The sequence below is a fragment of the Clavelina lepadiformis genome, chromosome 8 (assembly GCF_947623445.1).
Source record: "Clavelina lepadiformis chromosome 8, kaClaLepa1.1, whole genome shotgun sequence".
NCBI lineage: Eukaryota > Metazoa > Chordata > Ascidiacea > Aplousobranchia > Clavelinidae > Clavelina > Clavelina lepadiformis.
In genome coordinates this window covers 59011-76388 of record NC_135247.1, presented here as the reverse complement: position 1 = coordinate 76388, position 17378 = coordinate 59011, and the positions used below count along the sequence as shown (strand labels likewise).

Below are 17378 nucleotides of genomic sequence, written 5' to 3'. Positions count from 1 at the left end.
GGGTTAGGGTTAGGGGTGAAATCGCTTTTAAAATTGAGGGTTATTATCGTAGAAAATGGTGTCTCGACAATTTCTCCATGGTGGAATTGTTCTCTACCCAATAAATTAAATACAATACTTGTTTCCAATTATTCAGGGTAAGGACTAAATGACCGGTCGCATCTGGCAAAATGACTCCATTTAATTGAGGCGTTAGGGTTAGGGGTGAAAGCGCCCTTAAAATTGAGGGTTAGCATCGTAGGAAATGGTGTCTGGACAAGTTCTCTATAGTGGAATTGTTCTCTACCAAATAAATTAAATACAATACCGGTTTCCAAATATTTAGGGTTAGGACTTAATAAACGGTCGCATCTGGCAAAATGCATCCATTTAATTGATGGGTTAGGGTTAGGGGAGAAAGCCTTCTAAAGTTGAGGGTTAACATCGTAGGAAATGGTGTCTGGACAAGTTCTCCATGGTGGAATTTTACTCTACGATCTAATATAAATACAATACCGGTTATCGAATCTTCCGGGGTAGAACTTAATGACCGGTCGCATCTGGCAAAATGTCTCCATTTAATTGATGGGTGAGGGTTAGGGGTGAAAGCGCGCCTTAAACTTGAAGTTTAGCACCGTAGGAATGTACGTATGGAAAAGTTGTTCATCGTGGAGCTGTTCTCTACGATCTAAAATAAATGCATTAACAGTTTCTAAAGTTATAGTGTTAGAACCTAATTTCCGTTTGCATCTGGCAATATGACTCCATTTAATTGAGGGGTTAGGGTTAGGGGTGAAAGTGCCCTTAAAATTGAGGGTTATCATCGTAGGAAATGGTGTCTGGACAAGTTCTCTATGGTGGAATTGTTCTCTACCAAATAAATTAAATACAATACCGGTTTCCAAATATTCAGGGTTAGGACTTAATAACTGGTCGAATCTGGCAAAATGACTCCATTTAAATGAGGGGTTAGGGTTAGGGGTGAAATCGTTTTTAAAATTGAGGGTTAGCATCGTAGGAAATGGTGTCTGGACAAGTTCTCTATGGTGGAATTGTTCTCTACCAAATAAATTAAATACAATACCGGTTTCCAAATATTTAGGGTTAGGACTTAATAACCGGTCGCATCTGGCAAAATGACTCCATTTAATTAATGGGTTAGGGTTAGGGGAGAAATCGATTTTAAAAATGAGGGTTAGAAGCGTAGGAAATGGTGTCTGGAAAAGTTCTCCATGGTGGAATTGTACTCTACGAGATAATATAAATACAATATGGGTTTCCGAATCTTCAGGTGTAGAACTTAATGACCGGTCGCATCTGGCAAAATGTCTCCATTTAATTTATGGGTGAGGGTTAGGGGTGAAAGCGCGCCTTAAACTTGAGATTTAGCACCGTAGGAATGCGCGTATGGAAAAGTTGTTCATCGTGGAGCTGTTCTCTACGATCTAAAATAAATGAAGTAACGGTTTCTAAAATTATAGTGTTAGAACCTAATGTCCGTTTGCATCGGGCAAAATGACTCCATTTAATTGAGGGGTTAGGGTTAGGGGTGAAACGTCAGCCTACCAATAAAATTCAACAAATTTTCTGCTCCACCACCCCATCCCTGGTGGTTTAACGTAGCCATTTGACAATTAGGTAGTAATTTGTTAATTCTCACTGACAAAAAATTGCATAACTTACAAATGTCTACGGAGTTACAAGTTGTAAAATGTATCTGACAATGTGCACGGGTAGCCATTTGTCAAAAAGTATGGTCTCTGGCAAATTGCTACGAATTTTGCAGCCAATTGTAAAATACAAGTAGCCATTTGGCAGACCCTAATTATCAAATGACTACACAAGCTTAGAAATTTGGCTGGGCAATTCACAAATGGCTACATAATTGACAAAGTGCTACCGTAGCAGATTGTTATTTGTCAAAAGGTATGGTCTCTAACAAATGGCTACGAATTTTGTAGCCAATTGTGAAATACAAGTAACCATTTGGCAAATCCTAATTATCAAATGACGACACAATCTTAGAAACTTGGCTGGGCAATTAAAAAATGGCTACAGAATTGACAAAGTGGTACCGTAGCAGATTGTCATTTGTCAAAAGGTGTGGTCTTTAACAAATTGCTACGAATTTTGTAGCCAATTGTGAAATACAAATTGCCATTTGACAAGCCCTAATTATCAAATGACTACACAAGCTTAGAAATTTGGCTGGGCAATTCACAAATGGCAAAATGACTCCATTTAATATTACTCATTTACGCACTAATAAAATGACTAACTATTCTCTTTCGTTCTCTACTCAACGTCAGCTGGTTTTCCGCACAGTGGGGGCGCGGTGTAACAAGAAAAATTTCTAGAAATGTGTCAATGCGTAATAAATGAATTGCAGCTGCGTTATACTGCAGTAATTGGCACTGATCGCATAAAACGCACAAAAGTTATAGCTTCAGGGTAGTTGTATTGTAGAGTATTTCGATACCAAACCATTCAACAAATATTGTATATAGCTGTGTCATGGAAGCGTCTTTATTTTTTTCTTCATTTACTTTAGTGAGCAATTCATTTTATCTGCTAAACTTTTCTGCAGCATTCTGTTCTACAAGATGGACGTAATTGTACAGAAGTAAAAGCGACTATGAAGCTGCCACGGCACGGTTAAAACGAACGAAGTACTGTTTATTGTTTCATAACTTAGTGATAGGAATTGCGAACCTCTGTCCGAATTAAGCGGATAATTATCCAAATTAACGGGAGTTTTTTACGTTCAATTTTTACTTTTGTTCCGTTCCCGAGCATTTTGGCCGAATAAAGCTGTTTTCCGGGTTATCCGGTTTCCGAATTAAGCGGATTCGTGTAAAAACATAAAATAGGATAAAATATACTTCTAATCAACGTTATTTGCGACATCAGCCATGATACAAGTTTTTGCTTTTTATAAAAATCCTAGACTTGTTGGTTATGCTAACCTAACACTTATAGCACAATTGTATTTCTATTCATGTTTTAGACTTAGTGCTCTGCCACTTTTTTCTGCCTACGGATCGCTGTGAGCGAGAGAATTTTTTTTCTAAACTTCCAGTGAAATTCTCTGAAAATATTTAGAGCAGAGGTAACTAAGCTCTTAAAATTGCGAGCCGCAGAGTTAAAAGATTAATTAGTAGGAGTCTTTTAATAAAACGCATCACGAGTAAATGTGTTCAATACAAGTTTTTGCCACTCAATAAATTTGAGCTAACTGTTACTGATAACTGATAAGGCACATTACGCATAAGTGTATTAAATTAAGACAAAACTAAAGCTTTTGTCTTTGTTACAAAGTCGTGAGAAAACATGCTGGTTGTAGATAAACTCATCATTTGTTTAAAAATCACTGAATACCACGAATTAGAACCCATTTTAATAGGTCCGCTCAGTTGTATGTGGGATGACGTCAGTAGCAGAGTTGAAATTTGAGTGAAATTTTACGACGCCCACCCACTTCTTACCAGCTCATTTCGTTCGGGGACGCGCCGGATGTGACGATTTTATTTCGAGAACGAAACGTCGTATGTTCTCTTACAGAAATCGCGTGCTGGTGCACTTTATTACTTAATTTAAGCAATCTCCCCGTAATAGCTCTTTTCCCACGACCTCAAGGAGCAGCGAAGTTATCCCTGGGCGCGAAAACGATCGCTCGCGTGTTTGGTGGGAAAATTCGACATAAATCTGGAAACGCGCGAAGGGTAAACCTTCGCGGACCCATAATGCAGCCGTTGCCGATTCGGATGTTTCCATTGATTCTGTAGCTTCGCGTCCATTCTGGAAACAGTATAAAGGTAACTATTGACTTGTTACTTTCCAACTGCGCTGAGGTCGTGAGGTCGTCACACGTCGCCAACTCCATTGTGCGGCATGACAGACCACGTGCGGCATCACGCATGACAGACCACAATGAAGTCACAAAGAAGACGCGAATATTGCAGTTATATTGACCGGGGAAGGCGTGATTGGCCACGGTCGCAGTACGTGGAACAGTTGCACTTTCAAAACGGAGAAACTCGAAATTTTTTTTCAGTTTGAAAACTTGTCTTGGCTGAGTTAGTTGTGAGTTAGTTAGTTAATTTATGCCCCACTCTAAGTTTTCTCTTCAATTAACCTTATCCTAACCAGACTCGAGTTTACTAAAATTTACTAAAAAACTAGGCTAAAAAACTAAGACCCCGTACACACATTTTCAATCGTAAATTACTAGAAAACTATGCGTCGTAAACTGATCGGATTTTTACAGGTTAGTAGAAAAATCAATTAGCTTCCTGTGTACATCATAATTGTAATACTAAAGAAAGTGCATTTCGTGTAAATTAAGTATTTCTTCAAGTGATACATTTCTAGAAGTTTTTCTTTGTTACGCCGCCTTCCCGCTATGCTTAATTGCCTGTAAAATCAGCTGACTGCGAGAAGAGAACACATCCATAGCAAAAAAAAAAAGTTTGCTTGGCGGCGAGAACTCCACAAATAGCATTTTTAAGTTGCTAAATTTTTTTTGTTTTAGATTGTTTTCAGTAAACTGATTTAAGTTAATCTTAAAATGCGGAAAGTGTTGACATTTTTTGATTAGAATGTTTGATGTGAAAGACTGTCTTTGTAACTTACACAACCCCTTGGAAGACTTTTTTCTCGTATCGAAGTGAGTGAAAAAGTCCATTTACAAGACAAGACTATGCCTGAAACGTAAGGAATATACAAATTTATTATTAATATTTTTTTTATTATCAAATCGGCCGTCGTTGTTCACCTCTCGAGCGATGATTACTGAGCTAGACGGTGTGCTTGTTTGGATTGACACAAACATTTTTATTTATTTTTTGGAAGGTCGTAATTTTACCTTAAGAGTGGAAAACTTACCTCTTTACAATGCAATTGTATCGGGCAAACAAACACATTTGTCGCCGCGTCAATATTGACATTTGCTTTATATATCGCAATATAACCCAAAACTGATCCTACTTTCTACGCAGGACAATCAAGCAGCAGATTTCTTGTCCAGAGCTATCACACCAGTAATATCGCGCATCCTGGTACTCGCGCCTCAATCAAGCTCATTGAGGAACGTTTTCTTGACAATACAGCAAAGCAGAAACACCCGTTAACTATGTTACAAATTAACCATTTTCGACAATGGTGTAAAATAAATGTCAATTACAGCCTGGTCGTTTTCAAGCGATCAAGTTTTTAAACTATAAATTCAGAAAGCACAGATGAAATATTGGTTTCGACGAGACATATTGGCTTTTCACTGTGTGATTTACCCTTGACAAGCATAAAAACTTCATTGCATTGTTCCATTTAGGCAACATATGTTTGTGACACATTAGCCTGTGATCGACTGTGTTCAGTGTTAGGCAAGAAGTAACTATTACCAAATATATCTCGCATCGTATACGGGTATCAAATTGCCAAAAAGTATGGTATCTGGAAAATGGCTACGCATTTTGTAGCCATTTCCAGATTAACTTGCAAATCACTACTCCAAATTAGAAACTTAACTGGGCAACTCGCGAAAGGCTATTGTATTGCACAGCGTTTAACTTTTGCAATTTTAATTTTGTGGATAGTAAAGAAACAAATTGCAATAATTTTGATTAAAAAAGTGTTTTAGGTAAAGAACCGCAAGATGAAGCCAGACAAGTCTATTTTTTGAATTTCGATTCATCTGCGTCAAGTGGTGAAAGTGTTTTATTGCAGTAAAATATTGTGTTTACTGTTTCAAATTCGTAACGCGTAAAAAGGCTGTGTGTTAGTGATTGTTGGTAGGCCCAACGTCGAATCGTGTAAGATTGTAGTTAGCGCGCAGACCTAGGTCCGACGAAGATTTTATGTTGCAATTTGATACCCATATACGTTGCGAGATACATTTGGTAATTGTTACTTCGTGCAATTTGATACCCGTATAAGTTGCGAGATACATTTGGTAATTGTTACTTCGTGCAATTTGATACCCGTATAAGTTGCGAGATACATTTGGTAATTGTTACTTCGTGCAATTTGATACCCGTATAAGTTGCAAGATACATTTAGTAATTGTTACTTCGTGCAATTTGATACCCGTATACGTTGCGAGATACATTTGGTACTAGTTACTTCGTGCAAATTAATACCCGTATAAGTTGCGAGATACATTTGGTAATTGTTACTTCGTGCAATTTGATACCCGTATAAGTTGCGAGATACATTTGGTAATTGTTACTTCGTGCAATTTGATACCCGTATACGTTGCGAGATACATTTGGTACTAGTTACTTCGTGCAAATTAATACCCGTATAAGTTGCGAGATACATTTGGTAATTGTTACTTCGTGCAATTTGATACACGTATAAGTTGCGAGATACATTTGGTAATTGTTACTTCGTGCAATTTGATACCCGTATAGATTGCGAGATACATTTGGTAATTGTTACTTCGTGCAATTTGATACCCGTATAAGTTGCAAGATACATTTGGTAATTGTTACTTCGTGCAATTTGATACCCGTATAAGTTGCGAGATACATTTGGTAATTGTTACTTCGTGCAATTTGATACCCGTATAAGTTGCGAGATACATTTGGTAATTGTTACTTCGTGCAATTTGATACCCGTATAAGTTGCGAGATACATTTATTATTTGTTACTTCGTGCAATTTGATACCCGTATAGGTTGCGAGATACATTTGGTAATTGTTACTTCGTGCAATTTGATACCAGTATAAGTTGCGAGATACATTTGGTAATTGTTACTTCGTGCAATTTGATACCCGTATATGTAGCGAGATACATTTGGTAATTGGTACTTCGTGCAATTTGATACCCGTATAGATTGCGAGATACATTTGGTAATTGGTACTTCGTGCAATTTGATACCAGTATAAGTTGCGAGATACATTTGGTAATTGTTACTTCGTGCAATTTGATACCCGTATATGTTGCGAGATACATTTGGTAATTGGTACTTCGTGCAATTTGTGAGTAGGTAATTTAGAGTCATAATATAAAAGCAATTCTTAACCTGGGAAAAATTTATCAGTTAAGTGCTTCAATCAACTATGGGCATTGCATCCGTACAGATAAATTATAAATCAGCATAAATGATAATTTATCACAATCAATTAATAAATTTTACCAAATGTATCTCGCAACTTATACAGGTATCAAATTGCACGAAGTAACAATTACCAAATGTATCTCGCATTGTATACGGGTATCAAATTGCACGAAGTAACAATTACCAAATGTATCTCGCAACGTATACGGGTATCAAATTGCACGAAGTAACAATTACCAAATGTATCTCGCAACTTATACGGGTATCAAATTGCACGAAGTAACAATTACCAAATGTATCTCGCAACCTATACGGGTATTAATTTGCACGAAGTAACTAGTACCAAATGTATCTCGCAACGTATACGGGTATCAAATTGCACGAAGTAACAATTACCAAATGTGTCTCGCAACGTATACGGGTATCAAATTGCACGAAGTAACAATTACCAAATGTATCTCGCAACGTATACGGGTATCAAATTGCACGAAGTAACAATTACCAAATGTATCTCGCAACTTATACGGGTATCAAATTGCACGAAGTAACAATTACCAAATGTATCTCGCAACTTATACGGGTATTAATTTGCACGAAGTAACTAGTACCAAATGTTTCTCGCAACGTATACGGGTATCAAATTGCACGAAGTAACAATTACCAAATGTATTTCGCAATCTATACGGGTATCAAATTGCACGAAGTAACAATTACCAAATGTATCTTGCAACTTATACGGGTATCAAATTGCACGAAGTAACAATTACCAAATGTATCTCGCAACTTATACGGGTATCAAATTGCACGAAGTAACAATTACCAAATGTATCTCGCAACGTATATGGGTATCAAATTGCAACATAAAATCTTCGTCGGACCTAGGTTGGCGCGCTAACTACAATCTTACACGATTCGACGTTGGGCCTACCAACAATCACTAACACACAGCCTTTTTACGCGTTACGAATTTGAAACAGTAAACACAATATTTTACTGCAATAAAACGCTTTCACCACTTGACGCAGATGAATCGAAATTCAAAAAATAGACTTGTCTGGCTTCATCTTGTGGTTCTTTACCTAAAACACTTTTTTAATCAAAATTATTGCAATTTGTTTTATTACTATCCACAAAATTAAAATTGCAAAAGTTAAACGCTGTGCAATACAATAGCCTTTTGCGAGTTTTCCAGTTAACTTTCTAATTTGGAGTAGTGATTTGCAAGTTAATCTGGAAATGGCTACAAAATGCGTAGCCATTTTCCAGATACCATACTTTTTGGCAATTTGATACCCGTATACGATGCGAGATATATTTGGTAATAGTTACTTCTTGCCTAACACTGAACACAGTCGATCACAGGCTAATGTGTCACAAACATATGTTGCCTAAATGGAACAAGGGTAAAGCACACAGTGAAAAGCCAATATGTCTCGTCGAAACCAATATTTCATCTATGTTTTCTGAATTTATAGTTTAAAAAGTTGATCGCTTGAAAACGACCAGGCTGTAATTGACATTCATTTTACACCATTGTCGAAAATGGTTAATTTGTAACATAGTTAACGGGTGTTTCTGCTTTGCTGTATTGTCAAGAAAACGTTCCTCAATGAGCTTGATTGAGGCGCGAGTACCAGGATGCGCGATATTACTGGTGTGATAGCTCTGGACAAGAAATCTGCTGCTTGATTGTCCTGCGTAGAAAGTAGGATCAGTTTTGGGTTATATTGCGATATATAAAGCAAATGTCAATATTGACGCGGCGACAAATGTGTTTGTTTGCCCGATACAATTGCATTGTAAAGAGGTAAGTTTTCCAATCTTAAGGTAAAATTACGACCTTCCAAAAAATAAATAAAAATGTTTGTGTCAATCCAAACAAGCACACCGTCTAGCTCAGTAATCATCGCTCGAGAGGTGAACAACGACGGCCGATTTGATAATAAAAAAAATATTAATAATAAATTTGTATATTCCTTACGTTTCAGGCATAGTCTTGTCTTGTAAATGGACTTTTTCACTCACTTCGATACGAGAAAAAAGTCTTCCAAGGGGTTGTGTAAGTTACAAAGACAGTCTTTCACATCAAACATTCTAATCAAAAAATTTCAACACTTTCCGCATTTTAAGATTAACTTAAATCAGTTTACTGAAAACAATCTAAAACAGGGGTGTCAAACTCAATCGCACCAGAGGCCAAAACTCAAAACTTATTTAACGCCGCGGGCCGGTCAAGGATAAAACTTGATTGAACATTTCGTGACAAGAAACATGAGTTGGAACAGGCAGCGAAACAACACCAAATTTTTGATGTTTTTGACGATTTTTGACTGGGCTATTTTTGATTATTCTTCTCTTACATCGGTATGTTTCATTTTTCTCTTTGCAAAAGCATTAAAGAATTAACAAACAATAAAGAAAAAAGCAGCCCAGATTACAAGCGTTGGAATAAATCGATTTATTCTGTCGTATTGTGGGGCAACTGCTGTGCTGCTGTATTTTACGATTTGTTATAATCTTGTTTCTTGCTTGAAAAAAGTAAGTTTTACTATACAATGATCTCGCGGGCCAGAAATAGTTCTATGTATAAAATAGCATTGTGGGCCAAGTTTTAATGTAAAGCGGGCCGGATGTGGCCCGCGGGCCGGGAGTTTGACACGTATGATCTAAAACAAAAAAAATTTAGCAACTTAAAAATGCTATTTATGGAGTTCCCGCCGCCAAGCAAACTTTTTTTTTTTGCTATGGATGTGTTCTCTTCTCGAAGTCAGCTGATTTTACAGGCAATTAAGCATAGCGGGAAGGCGGCGTAACAAAGAAAAACTTCTAGAAATGTATCACTTGAAGAAATACTTAATTTACACGAAATGCACTTTCTTTAGTATTACAATTATGATGTACACAGGAAGCTAATTGATTTTTCTACTAACCTGTAAAAATCCGATCAGTTTACGACGCATAGTTTTCTAGTAATTTACGATTGAAAGTGTGTGTACGGGGTCCTAGTTTTTTAGCCTAGTTTTTTAGTAAATTTTAGTAAACTCGAGTCTGGTTAGGATAAGGTTAATTGAAGAAAAAACTTAGAGTGGGGCATAAATTAACTAACTAACTCACAACTAACTCAGCCAAGACAAGTTTTCAAACTGAAAAAAAATTTCGAGTTTCTCCGTTTTGAAAGTGCAACTGTTCCACGTACTGCGACCGTGGCCAATCACGCCTTCCCCGGTCAATATAACTGCAATATTCGCGTCTTCTTTGTAACTTCATTGTGGTCTGTCATGCGTGATGCCGCACGTGGTCTGTCATGCCGCACAATGGAGTTGGCGACGTGTGACGACCTCACGACCTCAGCGCAGTTGGAAAGTAACAAGTCAATAGTTACCTTTATACTGTTTCCAGAATGGACGCGAAGCTACAGAATCAATGGAAACATCCGAATCGGCAACGGCTGCATTATGGGTCCGCGAAGGTTTACCCTTCGCGCGTTTCCAGATTTATGTCGAATTTTCCCACCAAACACGCGAGCGATCGTTTTCGCGCCCAGGGATAACTTCGCTGCTCCTTGAGGTCGTGGGAAAAGAGCTATTACGGGGAGATTGCTTAAATTAAGTAATAAAGTGCACCAGCACGCGATTTCTGTAAGAGAACATGCGACGTTTCGTTCTCGAAATAAAATCGTCACATCCGGCGCGTCCCCGAACGAAATGAGCTGGTAAGAAGTGGGTGGGCGTCGTAAAATTTCACTAAAATTTTAACTCTGCTACTGACGTCATCCCACATACAACTGAGCGGACCTATTAAAATGGGTTCTAATTCGTGGTATTCAGTGATTTTTAAACAAATGATGAGTTTATCAACCAGCATGTTTTCTCACGACTTTGTAACAAAGACAAAAGCTTTAGTTTTGTCTTAATTTAATACACTTATGCGTAATGTGCCTTATCAGTTATCAGTAACAGTTAGCTCAAATTTATTGAGTGACAAAAACTTGTATTGAACACATTTACTCGTGATGCGTTTTATTAAAAGACTGCTACTAATTAATCTTTTAACTCTGCGGCTCGCAATTTTAAGAGCTTAGTTACCTCTGCTCTAAATATTTTCAGAGAATTTCACTGGAAGTTTAGAAAAAAAATTGACCAAACCTGCTCAAAAGCATTGCATTATATATTTTTTCTAACTTTAAATGTTTTAACCATTAAGTTTCAATCATGAATGACTAAAGCTATATTAATGGTTTCATATTCTGTTATGATCAGAGATTAGGAAAATTATCATGCAAGACTATGAAGCCAATGGAATAAAGGGGGGGAATAGGGGAGTCCATTAATAGTTTTCTGCAAATTTACGGCCTAATGGTTCAATGCCGGAAAATATCAGAGTTGTAACGAAACTAAATTGTTGAATTTTTAGTGTTTTACTTCATCTGAGTAAAACTTCGACAAAATGAAGTTCACAAATGTATTGTACTTCATCCTACATTGAGTTCAATAAACTTTTGCTTAAATGTTGCAGTTTGTTAAACTTTCATATAAACCAGGTTGAAATTGGCTTAGAACGAAACTTAACTTTTGCACTGCTTCGAAGACAATTTTAATTTTTCGTTCTGGCAGCGCACACGCAATGCGTAAGCTTTGTGACTTGTACTGCGCTTTGTTACGAAACAATGAAACCAACCATTCTCAATTTAAGCATTAACACGTGGCTGTCAATACACAGACATTAACATTTGCACTGTTTTAGTTTCATTTAAGGCTAAGCGTTGCGTTAAGATGATGCCGTAATATGTGAAGAAGTTTACGAAACAAACAAGTTGAAAAAGACGACAATAATAAAGAAAGCTCTGCTGACGCAATCGCTGTGACAACACCAAAAAAATAAAGAAGTTCTGCATACACTTCATACAATTCGCCAACGACTACAGTTTGAAGGGGCGGACATGGCCACATTTGTGCGCTTAAAAACACAAATGCAAGAAAGCATGTTTTCATCTTTTGCGTGCTTGAATGAATGAATGATCGCTACACACAATAAAAGTTAGTGTTTTGCGTGTTGACGTCTTTACACGTGACCAGCGTCGCACGTCAAGTAAGAAAATTAGTGGAATTTGCACTTTCTCATAAACGCATAATTCGTTTAATCGCATAAAAAGGCTTGGAAAATTGACTATGCAATTGTTATGTTTTGCTTATCTCACTCTTAGAATTCCAGGCATATGTTTTATTTAAAAGCAGTTAAGTTAAGTTTGTCTTCACACAGCTCATCTCAGGACCACCACTACAAAACTGTCAACTACTTGTCGGACACACGTCGATAAAAAGACACATGTGCTTAATTAACCATGGAAACGCGCAATCGGCCGCAAGGGACAAACGTAACAGATACAGGGCAAAACAAGTGTAGCACAATTAACCGGATTCGACTGTATATACTTTGTTGGAAGTGTTTTCCATTCTCTGGTGTCTGTCTGTACAGACAAACATAATGACCAAAATTAACCTTGGGACGACGCATGCGAACCGTTTAAAGAGGATAACGACTGCAAACCTAGAAAAGGGTGCGGAAAAGCACAGGCTACATACTTTACTCAACTGCATGGTTGAAAATTTTAACGTTTTTGATTAATTATTATGTGTCAAATAGAAGTATATTCAGTAATCGTTGCTGCTAATTTTGTTAGATCTATTTCGTTTTTTTGATGCAAATAAAATGAAAAACGAAAGATAAATAAAGAATAGATAATATATAATTAATGATTGAATAATGCGTATAAGAATTTCGTTCATTTTTGCCGTAAGCTTCACAGAACTAAAAGTAGGACGTATGGTGGAACAAAGAACATGCTCACAGCGATCCGTAGGCAGAAAAAAGTGGCAGAGCACTAAGTCTAAAACATGAATAGAAATACAATTGTGCTATAAGTGTTAGGTTAGCATAACCAACAAGTCTACACTGTCATTTTGTTAAACACTTTAATTAAACACGAAAAGTGAGGCCAAAAAGAAACACCTAAAATGGTTACATGTTTAAATCGCACATGTTTATTCTGTTTTGTGTTTAAATGTTGTAGGTGTTTACTAACTAGGTGTTTATTATCTTTGGTGTTTACGTGTTTACTAACTAGGTGTTTACTATTTTATGCGTATTGTTACTTGGCAGTCAAAATTTCCAAAATAGCGTTTATTACAGCAGTGCAACAGAAACAAGGCAGGTACAATCACGGGCGCCGGAATTATTTTTGGCAAGGGGCAAAATTCGAAAAAAAGGCACTTTTTGAATGTCATTTTGGAAAATAAAGAAAGAAAAGGGGGCGATGGCCTCTCTGCCCTTCCTCTTCCGGCATCCGTGAGTAATAATAATAATAACAACTGATAAGTTGCATTAAATAGCCTAACACCACCCTCGAATCGTTGTTACATCTGACGTGGATTGAATCAGCAACAATGAATGTTTTCATGGTTCCAGCTTCGTTGTAAGAAACAAGCAAACTTGGCAGTGTTTTCTTTCTGGAGTTTAAACTAATCCGAAATGCCTAAAAAATTAAAACAAAAATGTCAATGTATACAAATTGTTCTGTAAAGCCACCAGTTAAATAAAGCAACTACAACTCACATTAACAGTCTGCATTGCATCAAAAAGATTTGTTTTGCGGATTGGCCAAAGTTGTTTTTGTGACCTCAAAATGAGATTAAGTTCTTTCTCTGATGATGGATCCTATGTCAAAAGTTTTGTTAGGTTTTTACACTGTTAATAATAATGACTTTATTTTTCCCTCAATATATATCAAGTATCTGAACACATTATTCTTCAACAAAGCAATAAACTAATACAAAAACAACCAAATTTGATTTTTGTTAATTGCTGGATGAATGCTCAGATTGCTCACCTCAGTCTTACGGCATTGCCGCTCAACATTGCTGTCACATTTGTTGTCTAGCGTGGTTAGCATGCTTACGCAAGCGTCTTAAATCGTATTGTAATCAAATTGATAAACATTTCTGAATTTTTCCTCAATCTGCAAAATTTATCACTATATCAATAACCATGTTGCAGCCTCTAAACATGATCTACAACTGTATTCTCTTACAAAAGCATGAAAATTTAAAACACCTTACAATAAGTTTCTTTCAAACACTAACAAAAGGCATTTGTCCTAATAATGAAAACTTTTCAATGATTCCACTAATGCAGGGGTCGGGAACCTTTTTGGCGAAGGAGCCATGAAATCCACATATTGTTAATTTTTATTTCCGTTAGAGCCATATAATATTTTTCAACACTTAATGCAACTAACGTGTGCATTTTTAAGAAAAACCAACTATTTTAGACAACGGTAAATGTCTGAATTTACTCTTTAATAACATGCTAATTACTGTTAATGCGATTTCTGGTGCTGCATGATACAGAAATTACAAAATTACAAATAACTGAAAAGTTTTATTCGTAACAATTGAGCTAAGAAATGCCAGCTTAGATTTATTTGCGAGCCAGATGCCGTCATCAAAAGAGCCATATCTGGCTCGCGAGCCATAGGTTCCCAACCTCTGCACTAATGCATCCATCTTTACATTAAACTAATTTCTTCTTGGTGAAAGACAGACATTGGTCTTAAATACCTGTTTTAGTAGACCGTATTCCCATTCTGATTCTTCCTTTTCTAAATGTTGTCTAATAACTTCAGTAGCCCTTTTTTGTCCATTCTGAATCTACAGTGATTAAAAATATAAAACTAAACAATATAGCTTTTAAAACAGTAGTGAGATGTAATCAAGCTTTTTGATAATGTGTCAGAATCTTTCTTCTCGAATGTCTTTGGAAGACTCGGACTCGGCAATGATTCCTCCACTCTCTGCAGTTTTCCACAAAAACTCAAATTTTCATTTGTTTATTGAATTTTATAACATATTGACCAACCCTGACACTGCTCACCAGGACCAGAAGAGTAAAGATTAATAATGCCTTACCCAAGAACATTACAAAAGTAGTAACACTGGACATTTGCAATAAGTTCGCATTGTTTGAACCTGGTGCTAAGCCAATCCACCACTGAAGCAACACTTTTTGGCATGCACAGTATATTTTAAAATTAACTTAATATTGTTAATATTAAAAATTTCATGTGGATCAAAAATATATAATTCTGCATCACCTGCCAGTGTAGCTGAAGAAAACCTAATGATGAGGGTTGTTTACTACCATATGTGATGGCACAGGTGGATGGCTTCTCTTCCGACATAAGTTTCCAAGTTTTTCCAATAACTTTCTACAGAAAACACCTGTAAAGAAACAGCTTAATATAAACTGTTATAGACTACTGAGTACAAAAATATTTTATATTGTAGGCTAGTAAATTTATCATTATACAGTAATTACAACAATTTTCTTTCTACAGTACTAAGTTATCAAAATCAAATGCTTACCGAAGGCCATTGCCTTTCCCAAGAGCATTACAACGGTATGGCACCACCGGGTATCGAAAACATGCTATAAATATTTGTTATTGTCTGTAACTCTGTAAACCTTTATGCCTGGAATATAGCCTAGGCCTTGTAGTAACAAACCTGATCCATACAGCGAAATACGCTACACCAGGCAGCCAGGCTACCTATATAGGCTACCGAAAACAAACTGTGGCAATAAGCTACAGCCCTACGAAACGTCATAAAACAATTCGCTGTCTTTATGTAAGCTGAAAAGAGGGTTCAGATTTTAGAGATAGCTTGTAGCCGTCTGAACTCTGAAGGTGGTAAATGCACGCCCACATTTTTGACAATGGTAGAACTTAACATATTATTTCATAAAACTTAAAATAATTTTGAAATAGCAAACTTGCTGGATAAAAAGTAAATAAAAACAACAATTACTTGTTCTAATGTAAAACAATAAGTTTAATGTAATGTTATGAAAGTTTTTTTATTTTAATATTTTAGGTTTTGAGTTATTTAAACATGGAATAAATAGTTGTAAATTACTATTTTCAGATACACAATCTACATTATATGAACAAACGTTATTCACACGTTCCACTAACTGATGGTGAACGCTTGTCATTTACCTTTTAATCAAACGACGAGAAGAGAACGCCCACGTTAGGCCATGCCCGAGTAATTTCAAACTTTGATGGGCAAAGTATGGTAATTGGTTTTTCACCCTCCATTCCTGGGTGAATGGCTTTACTTGAAAACCAATCACAGCCAGTGGCGTAGTCGGAAAAAAATTGGGGGGGGGGGGGGTCAAATATTTCATGAGATTACAAAGAGAACTATACAAATTGTTGGTTTTAAGACACCGCCACCCGATGTAGAAACCTATAGACACAAAATATGGGGGCGGGGTGGCCAAGGCCCCTTTCACCCATTTGAAATATAGCCTACAGTAAGGCCTGAACAATACAATTTAGTGTTCAGCCACTCCATACAGGAAAATTTTTAAAACGACTTCAAGTTGCCAACTTTAAACCTAAGAATTGAGTCCGAGATACAAATTTATACTGAACAATAGCTCGTGTAATTGGGTAATGCGAACAAGTCTAAAGCATATAGTACCGAACTGTTTTTGATAGATTCTTTCTAAAGCAACTTAAAGTATAAGATATAATTCAATAAAACTCATCAAAATAAACACATTCCTCCTAAACACCTTTTTGTTTGACACATTTTGTAATCTTTGTGTTATGTGTTTAACATTTAAACGCCTAAAAGTGTAGAATAGGCATAAATCATTATTAAACGTGTCATGGATTGTGGTGTTTAACCCATAAAGTGTTTAAATTTTGTCAAATTAACAAAATTTATACACTTAAACACATAATTAAACACTTTAACATGTTTAAAGAAGTAAAATTGTGTTTAAATTTTAAACACATGAATGACAGTGTAGGATTTTTATAAAAAGCAAAAACTTGTAGCATGGCTGATGTCGCAAATAACGTTGATTAGAAGTATATTTTATCCTATTTTATGTTTTTACACGAATCCGCTTAATTCGGAAACCGGATAACCCGGAAAACAGCTTTATTCGGCCAAAATGTTCGGGAACGGAACAAAAGTAAAAATTGAACGTAAAAAACTCCCGTTAATTTGGATAATTATCCGCTTAATTCGGACAGAGGTTCGCAATTCCTATCACTAGGTTATGAAACAATAAACAGTACTTCGTTCGTTTTAACCGTGCCGTGGCAGCTTCATAGTCGCTTTTACTTCTGTACAATTACGTCCATCTTGTAGAACAGAATGCTGCAGAAAAGTTTAGCAGATAAAGTGAATTGCTCACTAAAGTAAATGAAGAAAAAAATAAAGACGCTTCCATGACACAGCTATATACAATATTTGTTGAATGG

General features: G+C 36.4%; 1 protein-coding gene across 2 annotated transcripts; it reads right to left on the bottom strand.

Moving 5' to 3' along the window:
* Positions 1–12992: 12992 nt before the first annotated feature.
* On the bottom strand, positions 12993–15627 carry LOC143469809 (uncharacterized). 2 transcript variants are annotated; one of them, XM_076967634.1, is made up of 6 exons: positions 15460–15627; positions 15189–15315; positions 14656–14745; positions 13926–14054; positions 13652–13753; positions 12993–13571 (listed from the first exon to the last, which is right to left on the bottom strand). In XM_076967634.1, the coding sequence occupies exons 4-6, from the start codon at positions 13986–13988 to the stop codon at positions 13320–13322; spliced, it is 417 nt and encodes a 138-aa protein (XP_076823749.1). In that variant the 5' UTR covers positions 13989–14054; positions 14656–14745; positions 15189–15315; positions 15460–15627; the 3' UTR covers positions 12993–13319. The 2 variants fall into 2 exon arrangements, with proteins under 2 accessions (XP_076823749.1, XP_076823750.1); XM_076967635.1 differs by lacking the exons at positions 15189–15315; positions 15460–15627 and having other exon boundaries at positions 14656–15133.
* Positions 15628–17378: the final 1751 nt, after the last annotated feature.